Source organism: Berghia stephanieae, chromosome 4 (genome assembly GCF_034508935.2).
Source record: "Berghia stephanieae isolate SIO BIC M18660-M18661 chromosome 4, UCSD_Bste_1.3, whole genome shotgun sequence".
NCBI classification, from domain to species: Eukaryota; Metazoa; Mollusca; class Gastropoda; order Nudibranchia; family Aeolidiidae; genus Berghia; species Berghia stephanieae.
Genome location: NC_088363.1, coordinates 51,151,871 through 51,170,399, shown reverse-complemented (window position 1 = coordinate 51,170,399; position 18,529 = coordinate 51,151,871). Strand labels below are relative to the sequence as shown.

Here is an 18,529-nt window from a genome sequence, read left to right as displayed (position 1 = left end):
AGGAGGGTATGAAACTCCTTAAATCAATGTTGGCGGTCATCTAAACTCTTTTTCCCTAATTACACTTATGAAACAACCTATATTTTGAGCATTATTGAAACCATTAAAGATGCACAACAGACTATCAGGAACGTAACGTAGTTGTTCTCTTTTTCTTATAATTTTTACAGAATACTCATTCTGATTGAGTCAGTTTTTAAAAAGATGAAAATTCTATCAAACAATTTCATAATAAAATATAGAGATACGAAAGCATCGTCCATGTGAGAATATAAAAGTAAGTCAATATTGATCAATTCCCTCTAGTGCAAAAAAACATACAAAATTAAGAAAAAGAAAATCATACAGTAATCCAAATTTCTTCCTAATATGCTTTTTTGACTTACAGTCAGCAGCCCGGCTTATTTTATGTTCATTTCCAGATTGTCTGACATGTTTCTTGAAGCACAGATTTAAACGACAACCAAAATGTGCCAATTTCGTCCATCAGTTTACTGCTATATATTTATTCCCATTTCTTTCATAAAAGACGTAAGCATTCAACAAAAATCATACTCCAAATAACTGCATGGTTAGTCTTTATGGTTCAGCAATTGAAATTTCTATGCATTGGAAACATGCATGAATTCTAAACATTATGCAAATTAAAAAATATGCAGTGAAAGATCACTTCAATACCATTTTGACTAGTCAATCAGCTGTGCTGTTTCAACAGCAACAGAACTGTTTCATAATCTTTGCGTAGCTATATCAGAACTGTAGGTAGATATTTTACATTTAGTATAATCACTACCAAGATCTGAGCAACTGTCATAAAATAAACTTACCTTCTTCCTGGCCACCAGTATGAGAAACAGTACCAGCATTGTGGATTCTCTTCATATGAGTTACCAGGTTGTGCTTCTGAGAATACTTCTTCCCACAAATAGTACAGAAAATGCCAGCACTGGGATCTTCGTGTTTCTTGAGATGGCGATAAATGCTGCTTAGACTGAAGGACCCATTGCATATCCTGCACTTCCCATATTTCTTATCATCCTTGATAATTACCTGAAGAGTGATTAAAAAATAAATACAGTATTCATGTTTATCTGACCAATTTCCATTTGTGAATAAATGAGGAGAGGGGGAAGGGGCTATTATCTAAACATATTTTGACCTTTTTTTCCACATAAAAGATAACAAACCATCTGCATTTTCTTTCAATTATATCCGACATTTAAAGGCAATATTAATTTCAATTAATTTCAACTTGATTTGGATGAAAGGAGCAGCGTGTTAGTGGTCCACACTTCATCATATCCTGGAGGTAGCTTGGGAGGTACTGGGTTCAACTCCTACTCACTGTACTGTGCGACTTTGAACAGTTCCCTCATCCCTGCCCAATTGCAGCACTGGAATGAAGCTCAAATCTGGGATATTTCAGTTTTCCCTTGAATACACCCTAAAAATCAATTTCCCTATGTGGATGAATAAAGGGATATATTTTATAAATAAATATATTCAGGGTTGCCAATTCAGGAGACAAATATTTACTGCAAACACATTGACGGACTCCGTTCTGAGTGCTAATTCCAGTAAAAAGACATTCTGTAGTTACTTTTTTTCCATTTAGCAGCTGATTTAAAAATAAACTGAGGATTTATAAGATACTGAAATATGTAAATATACGGAAAATTGGCAACCTTGTATATTGTAGACTAGCTAATTTATGTTAACGATTTACAAAAAGAAAAAAAATAAGTTTATAACATCTAGTTATTTGAAATGAATCAATTATTTATAGTCACTAACTTTCTGCAATGGCTGTATATCTACCCTGGCCTGTTAAATCAGAAAGAATCAATAAATGTCCAATTGTCTTTGTATGCATATTACAAGGCCTTGTCAAAATAAAGCCAAATATATCTAATCTAATTGCACATTCACACTCTAAATCATTATAATTTCGTTTAACTGACTTTCAATAATCTGCAAGTATTATTATACGATAATAATAATAATAATGAGTTCATTTATAGAGCGCTTTATGTCAAAAGTTTATACAAGTTTGTAATCAAACTATTACCGAGTATAAAGATCACCTACACACCATTTTTATTAGCTGTCAAGGTGAGTACAACCTGTGAAATGTGCTGATTTAACAGAACAGACCCATTTTATAATCTTGGTGTATATCAGAACTGTAGGTACATGCAGAGACGCCAACTTAAAATTTTGCTCAAAGGAATTTCAGACACCACTCAGAGAAATTTCAATGCCGAAAGAGGAATTTCTGCTAAAAAGCAAAGGGAATTCGGATAGTATTTGGCATTGTGTTTATATATCGTACCATTCTAAATTGATAGCTGATAAAAAATGCCAAATACCATCCCATCCAAATTCCCTTTATTTTAAATGAAGTAAAGCTCAAAAACCTAATGGTGGTGGTTGTAGTTGTGGTGGTAGTGATAATGATACATGGGTAGTGGTTGTAGTAGTATTGGTAGTGATGATGATGGGGTGGTGGTGGTGGTGGTGGTGGTTGTAGCAGTGGTAGTGGTGACTATGTGATGGTGGTAGTGGTTGTAGTAGTGGTGGTAGTTTTGATGTGGTGGTGGTGGTTGTTGTTGTAGTAGTAGTGGTAGTGATGTTCATATTGGTGGTGGTTGTAGTAGTGGTAGTAATTATGATGTGGTTGTGGTTATTGTATTAGTCGTGGTAGTGATGATGTGGTGATTGGTTGTTGTAGTAGTAGTGGCAGTGATATGATGTGGTGGTGGTTGTAATAGTTGTGGTAGTGATAATGATGTGGTGGTAGTTGTAGAAGTAGTCGCAACGATGATTTGGTGTTAGAGGTGTTGGGGAGGGGGTACGCTTGGAGCAATATGACCTCACCGGAATTTGACATAATTTGCCCATAAACCAGAATATTTTTCTCCAGACTGGATTTTTTTCCTGTGAAACCGGAGTTTTGGCATCACTGTACATGATATTTTACATTAAGTATAATTCGTATAGTATGCAAGAAACAATATCATTTACTTTTTCAGATATAATCTCCATTACTTTTATTAAATTTTAATATTGTGTATAATTGCTAGTGATGCATAGAAAAAGGAACAGAATTTATACAAATCAGTATATATGAGTCTGTGCCAAAAGGTTGTTTTTGTAGCATTCATCATTTTTTAAAAACATCAATATTAAGTAAATTATATTGAAAAGTTGTGGGAAAAATAATGAGTTTCCATCTCTTTCAGTAAGACGATTAATGAAAAATAATCTTTTAACTGGCAATCTAGCACCAAAATAATAGCAGAGATGGCGTCTCAAAACATCTACATTTTTTTTCAACATTTTAAAATGTTGTAACTGCTACACTTTTGTTGGCAGACCCTCAGTTTTCATTACTTATCTCATTTATCTCAGATTATTTATCTCACTGAGGAAGAACAAATAATATCTCAGCTTTCGAAAAATATATATTAAAATTGAGGTTTAATTGGGGGGGGGGGGGGTTGTTGAATATTAGAAACACTTAGCAGAGCCTCAGTTTATAAATGTATTATTTTCATATATTTTCTAAATACCTTGACATTTACTCTTATCGTTACAATCGGTACATACCTCATACAAGTGCTTCTTGGTGTTCATGATTGATTTATCGCCAGAACTCCTGACTAGATTAGGTGAAGCCTCATCCGTCTTGCTCCTTGCATCCTTCTGCATCACATTAGTAGAGGAAGAGACAGCAGTCTCAACTCTATGCTCAGACATGAGTTCCTCAAGAAACCCAGTTTGCTCTGGTTGCTGTGGCTGCGGCTGTTGCTGCTGCAAAGACTGTGACTGCTGTTGAGATGACTGCATATTGGTCATGTTTACATTTTCAAGGCTTCTATTTCCACCTGGAAGATGGAGAGTAGATGTGACGTTACCCAGCCCCCCACCTACATCTGCATCATCCAAATTGACAGAGCATACCGGAATACCATGATGAACAGCTGGCACTGGCTCAGGAATCTCATCTTCGTATGGCACTTCAGACAGAAGCATGCTGGACATGTCCATCTCCTGCTGCAGTTTGCTTTCCAAGTACGAAATATCCTGTTGTCCCAATCCAGGTAATGCAATATTGTTGTAGCCAGAAGGGGAGAGATTTGATGCGTCACGGAATAGGTTTGCTTCCACAGGTGGTGATGAAGATGATACCCTGTCACCAATGTACAGAGGATCCTGTCCAGAGCCAGGTATATCATGATGAAGTCTTTGGGACTGAGGATGGTTAAAAACAAAAACAAAAAAAAGGATAGTGATTAATACATACAAATCTGATATTCAAGGTGAAGAGAATTCAATCCCAATACAAAAAATATTTGCTTTTGTTGTTAGCAGTTCAATTATAGTATAGTGTCAACAGTGATCAAGCAATAATGTCTTGTCTTGTAACATAGTTAAGAATTGTTGAGCTGAGCCAGTCTATCCACAAATTTCACTTCAATTTCTACACAGTGGTCCTTCAGAACCACAAGGCCTATGGAGCCTGAATTTGTTCCAGTTTCAGTCCCATATTAAACAGACAGGATGCTTACTAATTACAAATCATAACCTGCTACTACTAGACATAATTGTAAGTAAGACACTCAGCTACCCAATTACTGCTGGTTGGACAGAGGGATCATTTTACACCTAAGCACAAATGAAAGAATGTGAGTAAAGAGCCTTTTCCAAGGAATCAACTATAACTGGAAAAAAAAAAAATAACCTGCAAGTCTCAGAATATTCAAAAACACTGTAGATTTCGAACTGAATCTATGCCCTAAGTCAAACCAATTACTTATCATTTACATAAACTAATTATCTAAAACTTAACTAAAATGCATACAGAAGTTTGGTTTGTAATTTGAAAATATCATAGTGCCAGAAATTGCCAGCAAACTAACATTTGTGAGTAAATGCAAGTGAAGAGATAACACCATTATTAATTATATTAACTATTGTAACTATCTATCCAGTCATTCATTCTTATCATTTTGTTATCAAATACATGTATCCCAAAGTGTTAAAAGAGCTTAGGTATCTGGTATATTATTTTGTAACATTGACTGAAGCAAAATTTGATATAATTATTGAAGTAAATTTTAGTTTGCCATGTTGTGTTTTTTTATATCATTAAAAATATGTTTCATTCAAAATTATGAAACACACTCTAAAAAAACATTACTTTAAAGTAATAAGGCTGGTAAGAAATGTTCTAGAATATGCCTTTTGCAATAACAATTTTTTTTTTTTTAACCTATTACTCACAGCAGGGTCATGCATAGGCAACACATCTGAACTCAAAGCCAGGCCATGGTCTCCATAAGATCCTCTTGACAGGTAGGCATTATTATGATTATTGTTACTATTATTACTGCGCCATACTTCATTGTTTGTAGCAGATGGAGGCTCATTGTTCCAAGCAGTTGCACCAGGCGTTGACCCATCTGACATCCAAGGCTGCAGATTTGCCACAGGGTTCCATGAAGAGGAGGAATGGGATGAAGACGAGGATACAGAAGGAGGAGGAGTGGGAAGGGATGGGGAGTTCCATGGATTTGAAGATGACACGGTTGAAGCTATTCTTGTGGATGACGAAGATGATGATAATGATACAGCAGGTGGTGGTGTGGATGCTGGTGGAACAACTGATGGGCCTCTTAATCCTGCATGGTAGGGATGCTGAGGCCCAAAAGATGAAGTGGAAGAGGATGACGTTGGGGAATTGAATGCTGTAGGTTTCATACTGGATGACTCAGAGACTGATGAAATGGGTCGTGGTGTGGCCAAAACTCTTGTAGGTGCTTGGGAAATAGATTGGGTACTGCTTTGTGCTGAACTTGTACTCATTCTGTCATTCTCTGTCTTTATGTATTGAGTGAAATGAGCAGGTAAAAGGATGCAATTTGTTCCTGGAAGAATGAATCCATTCATGGGCAGCATCGAATCTTTACCTGAAAAGCAGAATTCGATTTTGAATATAAGTATTTAAATATTTATAGACTATATTTATTTTCAACAACATATACTGGAATATACTGAAAAGAGAGCTCACCTTGTGATGTAAAAAATAAAGCAAGAGAGGGGGTTATTCAAAATTCTGTAACAAGCCAGTGGCTGATTATTACACGAAGTGGACTATTATTAAGAGGTGACCACTGTAATAAAAACACTCAATTGGTACTTGAGCTAGCAATCTTTTAATATCGACTCTGTTTCATTGATATAACAACCTACCTTCTGGTATCAAGGTTTTCAGCAAGACTGAGGTGATTAAAGATGTATTAATATTAAGAAGGTACCATGTCATTTTTCTATTTTCTTTGGATGTGCAACACCAAAAGTAAATAGTGTTGGTTTTTAATCAAAATATGTACTATGCACTGAAATAATGACTGTGGAAAAATATTTTCCCATACCCTACTCTTCTTTTAAAACTGGTATTTCCATCATCACTAAAAATTAATAGGGTAAATATGCACCATGTGCTATTGATACCTAATGAATTTGAATAATTGAAAACAAATCGCAGTCAATAATAATGAGTAAAAGTATAATATTAATAACCATCATCACCATCAACATCATCGTTGTTTGTTTGTTTGTTTTTAAGGGTTTTACGGGGTTTGCAACACATTAAGGTCATATCAGTGCCAGTAAAAAGGAAGAAAATGGGATAGTCGAAAGTTCTAGAATTACAATTAAAGCATCCAAGAGAGAGTAAGACAAAGGGGAATTGGCAACAAATAGGATCAGATGTAGATTCCAAGAGCATACCATCAATGTACTAAGTCTGATATCACCTATAAGTCTCACCCAGACACAAGCACAAGATCCAACAAAGAGGAATACACTCAAATGCTTACATTTCATCATACATTAAAAATAACAAATATAATAATACATAACAGAGAGATGATTTACAAGGAAACAAAATATCATCTCCCAAAACAATAACTATGCATTTGCTGTTTCCCTCCCAGCCAAGGACTCCGGCCAGGGTTGGGACAAAACCAAGCAATCCCATACCAAGACAAAGACAGAAAGCATGTTGGAAAACAGATATAAGGGGATAGAAGACACGGTAAGTACCTCCCTGTCCACTGTGGAGGTAGGGAACCCCACCCAGACATCATCGTTGTCATCATCATTATCATCATCATAACAATAATAGTAATAGTAACAATAATAATAATAATAATAATAATAATAATAATAATAATAATAATAATAATAATAATAATAATAATAATAATAATAATAATAATAATAATAATAATAATAGAAGAAAAAAGAAGAGGAAGAGAAGAAGAAGAAGAAGAAGAAGAAGAAGAAGAAGAAGAAGAAGAAGAAGAAGAAGAAGAAGAAGAAGAAGAAGAAGAAGAAGAAGAAGAAGAAGAAGAAGAAGAAGAAGAAGAAGAAGAAGAAGAAGAAAAAAAATGTAATGATAATAGCACTGATGTCAATAAGCCTTACCAGGTGTCTCAGACATTTCTTCTTGAGTCAGCGGTACCAACTTGAAGCCCAACATTTTTGACAAGTCTGAAAGGCAACTTTTGTCTTCCTTCACATCAGACATCTCCTTTGGGGCAATCAAAGCTTCTAATCTTTTTTCGCCTTTTGATGAAGGGTACCTCCCTTCTCTATCCACCTTAGAGTCCGTATCTGATCCACTTTCAGACTCCGAGTGATCAGTCTGATCATCAGACTCTGAGTTATCCTCGTCTTCACTTTCGTTTGACTCATCCGATATGGATTCATCTTCGATATTATACTTTTTCTTCCTAGCTTCATGTCTTAAACTCATTGTTATTTTTCTTTTAGGAGCTGATGTAACTCGCCCAGATCTGGTTGTGGTTGGTGAGATTCTATCATCACTACTATCCTCTCCTTCATCATCTTCCACATTATACTCTTCATCTTCATCACTATTTTTGAAATCATGTTTAATTTTCTGTGACCCTGATTTAGATCTAGTGGATCTTGCCTCAGATTTTTTGGACATTTCATTCCCAGCAGAAACGTGTCCATCCTCTGATTTAGTACGCTTTCTTGGCAGAGGAGAAGGTGAATCTGTTGATTCAATAAGACGTTTAGTTGTACTCTTAGTTCCATCTGACTTACGAGTTGTCATTCCTCTAGTTACCGTTTTATCAGGTGGAAAAGGAACTTGGCTGGGAGTTTTTGTACTTCGAGTTGAAACCCTTTCATTTGAATTTGGTTCAGCAGAGGCAGTTGTCAGTTCATGAGATTTGAGGCCTCTGGTAGCTACACGTTCATTCCGAGTCAAATTAGAATTTGTCTCCTTTGAAGCATCTTGAGATTGCAACACTTTAGAATTTGTTTTATCTTTTGGCAAAGAGTTTGACTCTGCAGACGATGATTCTTGACTCTTTGATCCCCTTGTTGAAACCCTTAAATTTGGGTTGCAATTTGTAAGCTCAACCTGTGGATCAAGATGTTTAGGATCTTTTCCCACAATTTTTCCATTCAGTACGGACTTTGATTCCTTGATGGGTTCATGAGACTTGGAAGCTCGGGTTGTAACTCTTTCACTCGACACAGGAGATTCCTGGACTTTAGAACCTCTGGTAGAAACCCTCTCGTTCTGTGACAGCTTTGAGTCTTCAGTTGGTTCTGAGATATGGCCACTTCTAGACCTTGAGCTTGAAGCACAACTATTTTTGTTCTTATCATCTGGATTCCCTGACTGCTTTGCAATAAGTCTAGAGCTGCTCCTTGTATTCATTTCACTATCAACCACTGAGGAAGATTCCTTGCTTGTGTTCAGTCTCAACTCTTTGTCAGGCTTTTTACTACTGGCATCACTTCCCCTCCTTTGCTCTTTACCACTCTGACTTTTCTTCTGGTCATTCTTTGACTCCTTTCCGTTATTTTCTTTCTTTTGTCCATGTCCACTTCCACTTTCACTTCCTCTCCTTCCTTCCTTGTGGTCTTTATTATCTTTAACAATTTTTCCCTTTGTGATTGCTGTAGAAAACTCACTACCTTTCTTTTGTTCCTGCTTGGTCTCTTTCATAATTTTATTACCATTCCTCAGATTTTTCTCAGAATCTTTCATTACTGAATTCCGGGGCTCTTCCTTTTGATCTGATTCTTTACCAGCTTTATTAACCTTCCTTGAAAGTATATATCTGTTACTCTTCATTCTTAGATCTGAACCTCTCAATGATCTATTAATGAATTGACCACGGCTGTCGCGAACATCAGAACGTTTCAATTTCTGCATTTTACTGTTCTGGTTGCCTTTTTGTCTTAAGCTTGATCTTGTCAGCACCGATTGTTTGTGAACTAAAGAATTTTTTAGCCCTTTCTTCTCTTTCAAATACTTTTCATCTTTACTTGTGCTTTTTCCATGTGAAACATTATCTTCAGTTTTCTCACTTTTTTTCACTTTCCCAGAAGCAGAAGTACTATCCTCAAAAGGCACTTTTGGTTTACGCAATCTTTTAGAGCTTGTCTCTCGACTGGCAGTATTTTCAGAATCATCTGCTTTACCGATCTCTCTGTACTTCCCCTCCATGGCTTCTTTGCTATCTTTGGAAGAATTTGGTTTCTTATCCGACCTCTTAACCTTTACTGTATCCAAATTCTCTAGGGATTCATCAACTTTTCTAACTGGTTGTGTTGAATCACTCTCGTCTAAGCTTTCAGTATGTGTAACTACACCACCATCATCACAAACAGTTTCAAGACTCTTTGAGTCACTTTCATTCTCAGCTGTAATATGATTTTCTGAATTAGCAACATCAATAACTGACACCTCTGACTTTTCTGAAAGACCCTTTGTTTCAAGTTCAGAAGAAGATAAAGTATTTTGGAAAACAGATTCTGAATCACCCGATTCTGGTGGCAGTTTTTGGTTTACAAACAGATGGGATAAGGAGTCAGTAACACATGTGGAACTTTCAGCCAGAGAGTTATTTCCCTTTTGAATGAAAGAATCCCGATACGAAGGCACTGATGCTAGTTTAGCACTATTTCTATGATACTGTTCATGAGCTGTGCTAGTCAATACATCAAACCTGTCTGTAATGTCTGGTTGATGTTGTTGACTGCGTGAAACGGAAATATCACTACTGTGTGAAAAAGGAGGGTTATGCTGAGATATGGCAGTTGTTTGTGGTACACTTAAGGCAGAATCTCCTATGAATGAGCTGGATGAAGTAATGGAAGGAGAAATATTGAATTCATATGTAGGCAAAGTTTCAACAGGAGCCCTGTGGTGGACAACTCCTCCTGAAAGTGTTCTCCGACGCATAGCGCTGGGAATGGGTTGGAACCTGGATGGATGTCCATGAATATTTTCTGCAGAAGCTTCCTGTGTAGGGGTGGTCAAAGAGTTTATGGGATTTGGAAACTGAGAGACAGGACTTGGAAGATCTTGAGAATTTGAGCTGGCACTATATCTTCTTGCTGGGACAATTTGCGTTGAAGAAGAGCTAAGTGGTTGTTGAGGCTGCCATGAAAAACCGGATTGAATTTTGGGGCTTGAGGGATGATGAAAGGGTTGTGGGCTGGAAGGCTGGCTCTTCCTAGAGTTAACGGTTGTTCCCCGAGGACTTGCAGGCTGTTTGGGACTGATAAACTGACAAGGGCTGTTGGAAACCTGACGTGGACTCCCTCCTGTATGTCTTGGACTAACAGCTTGTCGTGGACTGGTAGACTGTCGGCCAGGACTTACTGGTGAGTTGAGACGCTTAGTTATCTCTGGGTGATGGTGGTTCACATTGGGATGGTATGGATGGAAACCTGCAGCAGTTGAAGATGTTGGCGATTGTTGGGGAGGGTGGTCAGTATAAGATCTTGGAATGTGCTGATAACTTGGAGAAATATCAATTCTAAGAGCAGATTTTGATGCTATTGTACCATCCTTTTCAACATAACTTGGAATATTTTGTTTAACTGAAGATCCCTGTGTAATGCATGATGGGATTTCACTAGTTGAATTTACACTTAAAGCAATAGAAGAATTGTGTTCAGGCTTCTGCCCTGTCTCCTGATCCCTTTGCGCTAAAGTTAAAATTTTTAAAAGCTGATTGTGACTTTCCAGTGGGACATTGCTATTCAAATCTTCCCTAGATACCTTCTGTGTTTGTCTCTGATGTTCAGAAGTTGAATTACTTTGCAGAAATGATGAGGTTCTAATCTTAGCCTGAAACTTAATGGGATTTTGGTTCGTTTGATTATTATTAACCCCTTGCCTTTCAACTTCAGCCCTTTGTTGCTGTTGCATAATCTGGAGAAGAAGTTTGTACTGAGGTAAAGTCTCCTGACTTTCCTCTTGTCCCTGGTTGGACTTTCTGAAAGCATCCTCTTTTTCTGAATGCTGAAAATGATCATTTTTCTGAATGTCGTGTTGATAGTTATGAGTTTGGTGTTGATCAACATCATTCTTCTTAAACCTGCTCTGATCTTGCCCAATGTCCTCTAGTCTGAGTTGTTCAAATTGGGGGTGATTGAGATTGGAAGAAGGAATTGACACGTGTTGGATATGCTGCTGCTGCTGCTGTTTTGCATGATATGACGACAAGTCATCACTTGGAGGTGGCAGTAGATTTTGTACATGTTCTAAGCTAGCAGGTGGTGGTCTAAACGAGGAAACCTGCAAGACTCCAACCGGAATATAATCCTGGTCGTCATCGTCATCCTCTAAGACATTGTTTTTTGATGAAGATGTAGACATTGGCAATAGCACCACAATTTTCAATTGATATAAAGATTGCAGGAACTATCGTTCAAACCACTTCCTGTTTATTTGCACATTGGACAATTTTTAAAATAATCTCTTTTACATTTGATGAATCCTTTAAGACTCCACTTGATAAATGATGTTTATGACATTTTTACACCAATGATCAATGTAGTGAATTATAAATGTTGTTCCCTAGGAAGTATGAATGTCATGAATCCCTCTCTCTTATAAGATGAAACCTGTGGAGAATGAGAAAATGTATTATTTGAAATGCAACACAAATAGATAATTCAATTTTGTAAAATAGTTCACAAACCAAATGACTATCATAAAAAGTAAATAAAACTGTGTAAAATGTGTTATCATGGAAGAATGACGGGGTTAGAGGTGGGAATGTTAGTGTTAGAGGGTTTCTTTTTTGCTTACTTTTATTTTGCTAATCAGTTCTCTGATGACCAAGCTATGAATGATGGAGTTGTCATTCATTTCCAATGGAAACTTAGTAATTGTGTACAGTTGTCATACTGTAGTAACAAAGCTTCCTTTGATTAAAAAAGAGGAAACATATTTTTCAAAAAATTAATAAAAAATGCCGACTGGACCTTCACAAATCAGAGCAAAGGCAAGTGGGATTTCTCAAAAGGAACATAAACCAATGCCACAAAGGATTAAAGCCCAGGCATACATAGAACTTATCAATATTAGAATATGCCAGTGCTGTGTGGGACCCCTACACAAAAAAGGCCATAGACAAGATTGAAAAAGTACAGAGGGCAGCTGCAAGATTCGCAACAGGATGCAAATCCAGAGACCTGGGTTGTGCCACATCCTCCCTCTAGTCACTTGAATGGAAACCATTGAAAAACCGGCACATGGTATCCTGTATTGTTACCTTACACAAAACCATCAACGACCACAAAGCACATATCATCATCCCAAACTCCAAATAAGCAAATCAAATACACAGCTGCCAACTTTTCAAAAATAAAATAAGGAACCCCCCCCCCCCCCCCTTCATCGAATCGCAACATATGAAAGTCAGCCTTTTTAATTACAACTACTAACAATAATAAGCTTGAGATAACAGAGGCTAGTCCAAATGTTGCTAAATTATCGGGTTTAGTTCCAGCACATTTGAATCGTTATTAAATGACACCTTCCACAATGAGATCAAAATTTCAGAACAGACAAAATAAAGAAAGAATTCAACTGCCTCAACTTTGATAAGGACCAATACACAAGAAGCACAATTGTAAAATAAATGAACTAACTTAGGATGATTAGAAATGCATAACTGCCAACCTGGTACATCACTTGAGAGGGCGTTTTGGGGTAAAAATTAGGGAGTTCGGCTAAAAAGTAGGTGATTGCATATATACTTTCTTTCATGCAACACAATGGTCTTTAAGTAGTACACAATAATAGTGGTTATAGTTAATAGGATTCAATAGTCTGATGTCACGTCGCCTAGCAATGAGCAGCTTGGTTCTAAACAAAGAAAATCTGTACTTTTTATTCTTCATGCTGGCTAGAACTTTTTCACATGTCATGTGATCAGAATGTATAAAATTCAAAACATGATCAGATTTATGTTTTTCTCCTTGTGATACACTTTTATGCTCGTCAGAGAAGTATTTCATAAGGGCGTCCGCCATTGTTCCGATAGTTTAGAGCCAGTTACTAAGTTACCATGCGTCATTATGAGGGAAGTGACATTACGACTGTTGAAGCGTATTGAACCTCTAAATATTGGAGAATTCCTACCTCTTTACAAATACAAGACATTGAAGCAATAAAATTCTATGGTCTAGTCTCACTCATCCCAGATTTATCCAGTATAATAGGATCGTTAATAAGATACAATCATGGCATTGGGAAAAAAAAAAAGCTGACTCTTCAAGGAAGGGCATAAATGATATTGAAAAATAAGTAGGATAAATATTTAAAATTATAATGTCCATTCTTTTAAATGTATATATTAGTCAAACTTGATCTGAAACACATAATACTCAGAACCAAGGATTTAATGTTTCATAGATACACTTCTTTCCCATCCCCGTGTTGTTTTCATTCACAAATTATAAAAATTATATTTTATTCCACTCATTTTGTTAAAACCTGGGGTATATTCTAGTTATTTTGAAGGACAGACTGAGGATTGATTAAATGTTTCAAAAGAATTTTATGATATAAAACAGATAAACTTCAGAAATTAAATCATAATAAAGTAACCCAGATAAAATATGATACTTCAATCTTGAGACATTAAAAAATTAACAATTATAAATAACTTTATATTATAAATCACAAAAGCTTACTAACTAAATCCACTACTACCAACAGAACCATTGTTATTCAAAGCCTCTTAAAAAGAAAAAAAGGTGAGAAGACATTCAAATCATGGCGATGAGAAATAAGATATTTTTTATGTACAAGGAGATGGTGAAAACTGCTCATAGATTAAATCAAAACTGTACAAGTACAAGTAAAATAGAAACAAAATTAATTAATCATACCTAAATCTCAAATAAATTAACTCTGTCAACCATAATTTTAAATTGGTTCAAAGAAGATGCATTTTTGATGTCAAAACAGAGACTATTCTATGTTTACGCTATGCATGAATGCAGAATCAAATTATGGTCTGAAATTTTGGAATATGCCTAAACTTGTCACCATTGGTATGAATGTTATTTTGTTTTTTGTTTGTTGTTTTTTTTTTTGTTGTTTTTAAGGGTTTTACAGCGCTTACAACACATTAAGATCATATTAGCGCCAGTAGAAAGGAAGAAAATGGGTTAGTAAAAAGTTCTAGAATTACAATTAAAGCACCCAAGAAAAGGTAAGACAAAGGGGAATTGGTTCAATTAGGAAAAAGGTGTAGATTCCAAGAGTACATTAGGTGTAGATTCCAAGAGTACATTAGGTGTAGATTCCAAGAGTACATTATCAAAGTACTTAGCAGAGATGCCAACTTAAAATTTGGCTCACAGGAGTTTCAGACACCACGCGGAAGAATTTCAATGCCGAAGGAGGAATTTCCGCACGCAAGAAAAGGGAACTGGGATGATATTTAGCATTGTGTTTACATATTGTATAGTTGTAAATAGATAACTGATTAGAACTATATCATATGTAAACACAATGCCAAATACCATCCCAGTTTCCTTATTTCAAATGAAGTAAAGCTCCAAAACCTAATGGTAGTGATTTTAGTACTGGTGGTAGTTACGATGATGTTGTTTTGGTGGTTGTATTAGTATTGGTAGTGATAATATGGTGGTGGTGATGGTTGTAGTAGTAGTTGTATGATGTTGATGTGGTGGTGGTGGTTGTACTAGTGTAGTCAAATAGTAGTTGTAGTAGTAGTAGTAGTAGTAGTAGTAGTAGTAGTAGTAGTAGTAGTAGTAGTAGTAGTAGAAGCTGTCTATCCACACCAACATCTGTGTAACTACTTAAAATTCAAATATGTGCTAGATAATTTTCCAGCATTTTTGCTTCCTTGCTTTGATAGTTAATTTCAACTCTGATTCTGACATGTTGATGGATCTAGTTCTGTGGCAGTGTAATAATATAATAAGTTGTATTATGAGGAAGTCAGGAAAACAGTAGGTATCGTCGGTTTTGGGACGAACAACACCTAGGCCTAGGGATTCGTTAGCGAAATAAACAAACCCACGACCATCATCAATATCCCCAAAATTATCAAATTAATTATAGAAGTAGAAGTAACAGAAGATCAATTAACAGATAGATAGTGAAATTTTTAATGGTTGGTGGATTATGAACCGATTTGCTGATTAACAATTAACAAGTTTCTTACTGACTTACTGGTTGATTTAAAAAAAGGTGGAATTGCCAGTTTGATGTTTTAGGTTCAAATTCAAAATGTCAAAAACTTACATTTCATTGATGCCATTTGCTGGATTTGGCATTTGAGCACTACTTACTTTCATCTTGTGTTAAATATCACTTGATATTAATTGATTTGGGGGAAAAATTACCACTGGCTTTTTTTCTGATTACAGTGCACTCTGGATACGTTGACGTTGCCTAAGTCGATTTTTACCCAAGTCGATTTTTTTTCTTGGTCCCTCCCCCTTCTTCCTATATAACATTAGTAAAAAAAAAAAAAAATCCACATAAGTCGATGTCGCTTAAGTCGATGTTATTATCACTCATGACTACAATAAAATCACAAATAAACAAGTATTTCATTGGTTCAAAAAGCTACCAGTAAGAATTTTCAGTGGTTAAGAATATCCGCGAACGATTGGCGCACATCGATGTGATGTAGGTGCTTTGCCTGACGTCCGTGTTCAATGTACATAAGCAATATTGAATAACTTTAATTTCTCCATCTCAAATTTTACATTGTCGCAACTTCAAGTTCAAGATTATTTTTGGTTCTAATCCCAGGCCATCCTATGTAATGGCCCTCTTAATTAGTATCAATTTTATCAAGAATTCAAGTCAAGTCTACAACTACAATGCAAACCTGTCGCGGAAAAGGAAGATTCGATGCATTTGGAAAGTCTGGCATGCGACAGAAAATCATCGCATAGGAAATCGGCATACCAGCTATTTCTGTCTCGAGGATTTACAAGAAGCATGACCTTGACCTAGAGGCTCCTACCCTTCCGCTTTTTGCGGAATAGTTTCACCTAATTGGTATACATTCGACATTCAAGGCAAAAATTCCGCTTTTCACCTTTCCAATCGAGGAAAATTTAAAAAAAAAAATCTCTAGTGAAAAAAACGTGAGCTATGGCTTATTTTGTCAGCATCTCCCATGGTCAATCAACACACACTTTGTGTGTCTGATTAGTCCCTTCAAAGTATGTGCTGCTGATGTTGGATAATATTATATTATGTTTGGGAGGGGGGTTGACCGAATTATTATTATTATAGTGACTCCAATTTGTGAGGTCAATGACCTTGGTAATATTATATGTTGGCTTCATTCGGTAATAATATTATTGAGTACGGTCGGGTTCTTTCCCTATTTAATTTTAGCCCTGTGTACGTGTGTGTGTGTGTGTGTGTGTGTGTGTGTACCGGCACGCGCGTTTGTGTGATTAGGTGTGTGTGTGTGTGGGGGGGGGGGGGGGGGGGGGGGTCCTGATAAGGTTAAATCCATCCATTCAATGTTTTGCTCTCAGACGGCCTGGACTTGTGTGTTCTCTATTATTATTTGACCCCATTCTTAGTCTTTACACAATCTGTACATTTTTACATATTTTATATTTTTAATCATTTGAGTACTTTTGGGTTGTCTATTACATTTTCTGTTGCAAAGCATGTCATAGTCAATAACAGTAAGTTGATTCGGCTTTTTTATCTCAAATTCCGATGTTTATGTATTCTGATTCCTCTATGGGGCTATTGGGGGTAGGAGCCTCTGATGACCATTGCAGAGACCGCGCGATATGAAGTGACATACTTATTCTAGATTGGTTTGCTTTGTTCACATGCGTTTTTGCTCATTTGATTACACTCCGGTTAAGTTGATTTTCGGATAAGTCGATTTTTTTCTCGGTTCCCCTGGGCATCGTCTTATCCGGAGTCCACTGTATCTGATATTTTTTTCATTTTCACGTCTAGATTTTTTTCTGCCAAAGTGTCTTGCAATAACAAAAGGCCAGGCTTTTTATTAACTGTCTAATAAAAAGCCTTGCCATTTGTCATAATCAACCGTTAATCGTTAACAGACATGTCTCACTGGCAATAACGACAGTCTTTTTGCAAACAATTTTTTTAGTCACTGTACTGTACTGTACTGTCACTGCACTGCAACAAAACTAAAACCATCCGAATTAGAACTCAGAAGAAAAGTCTTCAACTTGAGTTAGACCAATTGACCTCACTCGGTCTGAAAAGAACCTGATAATATCAAGGGAAAGTCTCTCTCGTAGCTCAAGTCAGTTTCATTTCCCTATTTGTGAAGTTTGGATTCGGCTTTACTTTGCCCGTGCCCCATGTTCATCATTTCATGTTCTGCAGAATTCGCCTTCGCAAAGGTTTTATTCCTCTCATCTCCTTTAGCTCCTTTAATTTAATGGACTTTCCAAAAGATATCATATGCATTGCATCGGGAAAATTAATGTATGAATGTATCTGGACGTTAAAAAAGATGCATTTTTACGTGCTTCACGTAAAGAAAGTGTCAGTGTAAGGCTTTCTCGCAATGAAAGAGGGTGGGCCAGGCAACAGGTTTTCTTTTTATTTGCGAAAACATTCGATGCACAAATAGAAAACGTTCTTTGCACAAAATTATTGGAACCTATTTATCAATACTCAAACACAACTAACTTGAATATAAGCCACATATGGATGTAAGATTCATCTGAACTTAGTCAAAAACGTAGTTTTGTTGACTTTCGTTGGACGCCATTGACAAAACATAAAAAATAGCAGTTGCTAAATTTAACCAACCACACGAATCCAGTTAAAATTCACGCTTATATCAAAATCCAATCCACGTTTTATCCTTTTTTTTTCCGAAATTGCCAAGTTGTGTTTACTCTAATATCCAAAACAACCAGGCTTATTTGGGACCTGTCATGTCACTTGGACTTGCGGTTTGAGTTTTTATATATAATATATAGCGCAATATCCACTAAACGTGCTCAAAGCTCTATACAGGGGTACCCTAGTCAACAGTAATATTTAACACGTAGGATGAGATATGACACTTGTTAGGCGATATTACAATTTTCGGACAGAGACAACGCATTTAACGGTCAGTTACTCATTTTACACCAGAATACTCTGAGAGAATGTGAGTAAAGAGCC

The 18,529-nt window shown here is 36.3% G+C and overlaps 1 protein-coding gene across 2 annotated transcripts in view; it reads right to left on the bottom strand.

The window, feature by feature from the left end:
- LOC144970775 (uncharacterized) overlaps positions 1–18,242 on the bottom strand; it is a 29,739-nt gene extending 11,497 nt beyond the window's left edge. Inside the window, exons 1-5 of one of the 2 annotated variants that reach the window (XM_078910783.1) lie at positions 18,047–18,242; positions 7,495–11,973; positions 5,287–5,972; positions 3,610–4,254; positions 828–1,050 (exon numbers count right to left, since the gene is read on the bottom strand). In XM_078910783.1, the coding sequence (XP_078766909.1) occupies positions 828–1,050; positions 3,610–4,254; positions 5,287–5,972; positions 7,495–11,725 (5,785 nt within the window). In that variant the 5' untranslated portion in view covers positions 11,726–11,973; positions 18,047–18,242. Of the gene's footprint in view, positions 1–827; positions 1,051–3,609; positions 4,255–5,286; positions 5,973–7,494; positions 11,974–12,160; positions 12,251–18,046 lie in introns of those variants that run through there. The other variant, XM_078910784.1, reaches the window with a different exon arrangement.
- Positions 18,243–18,529: the final 287 nt, after the last annotated feature.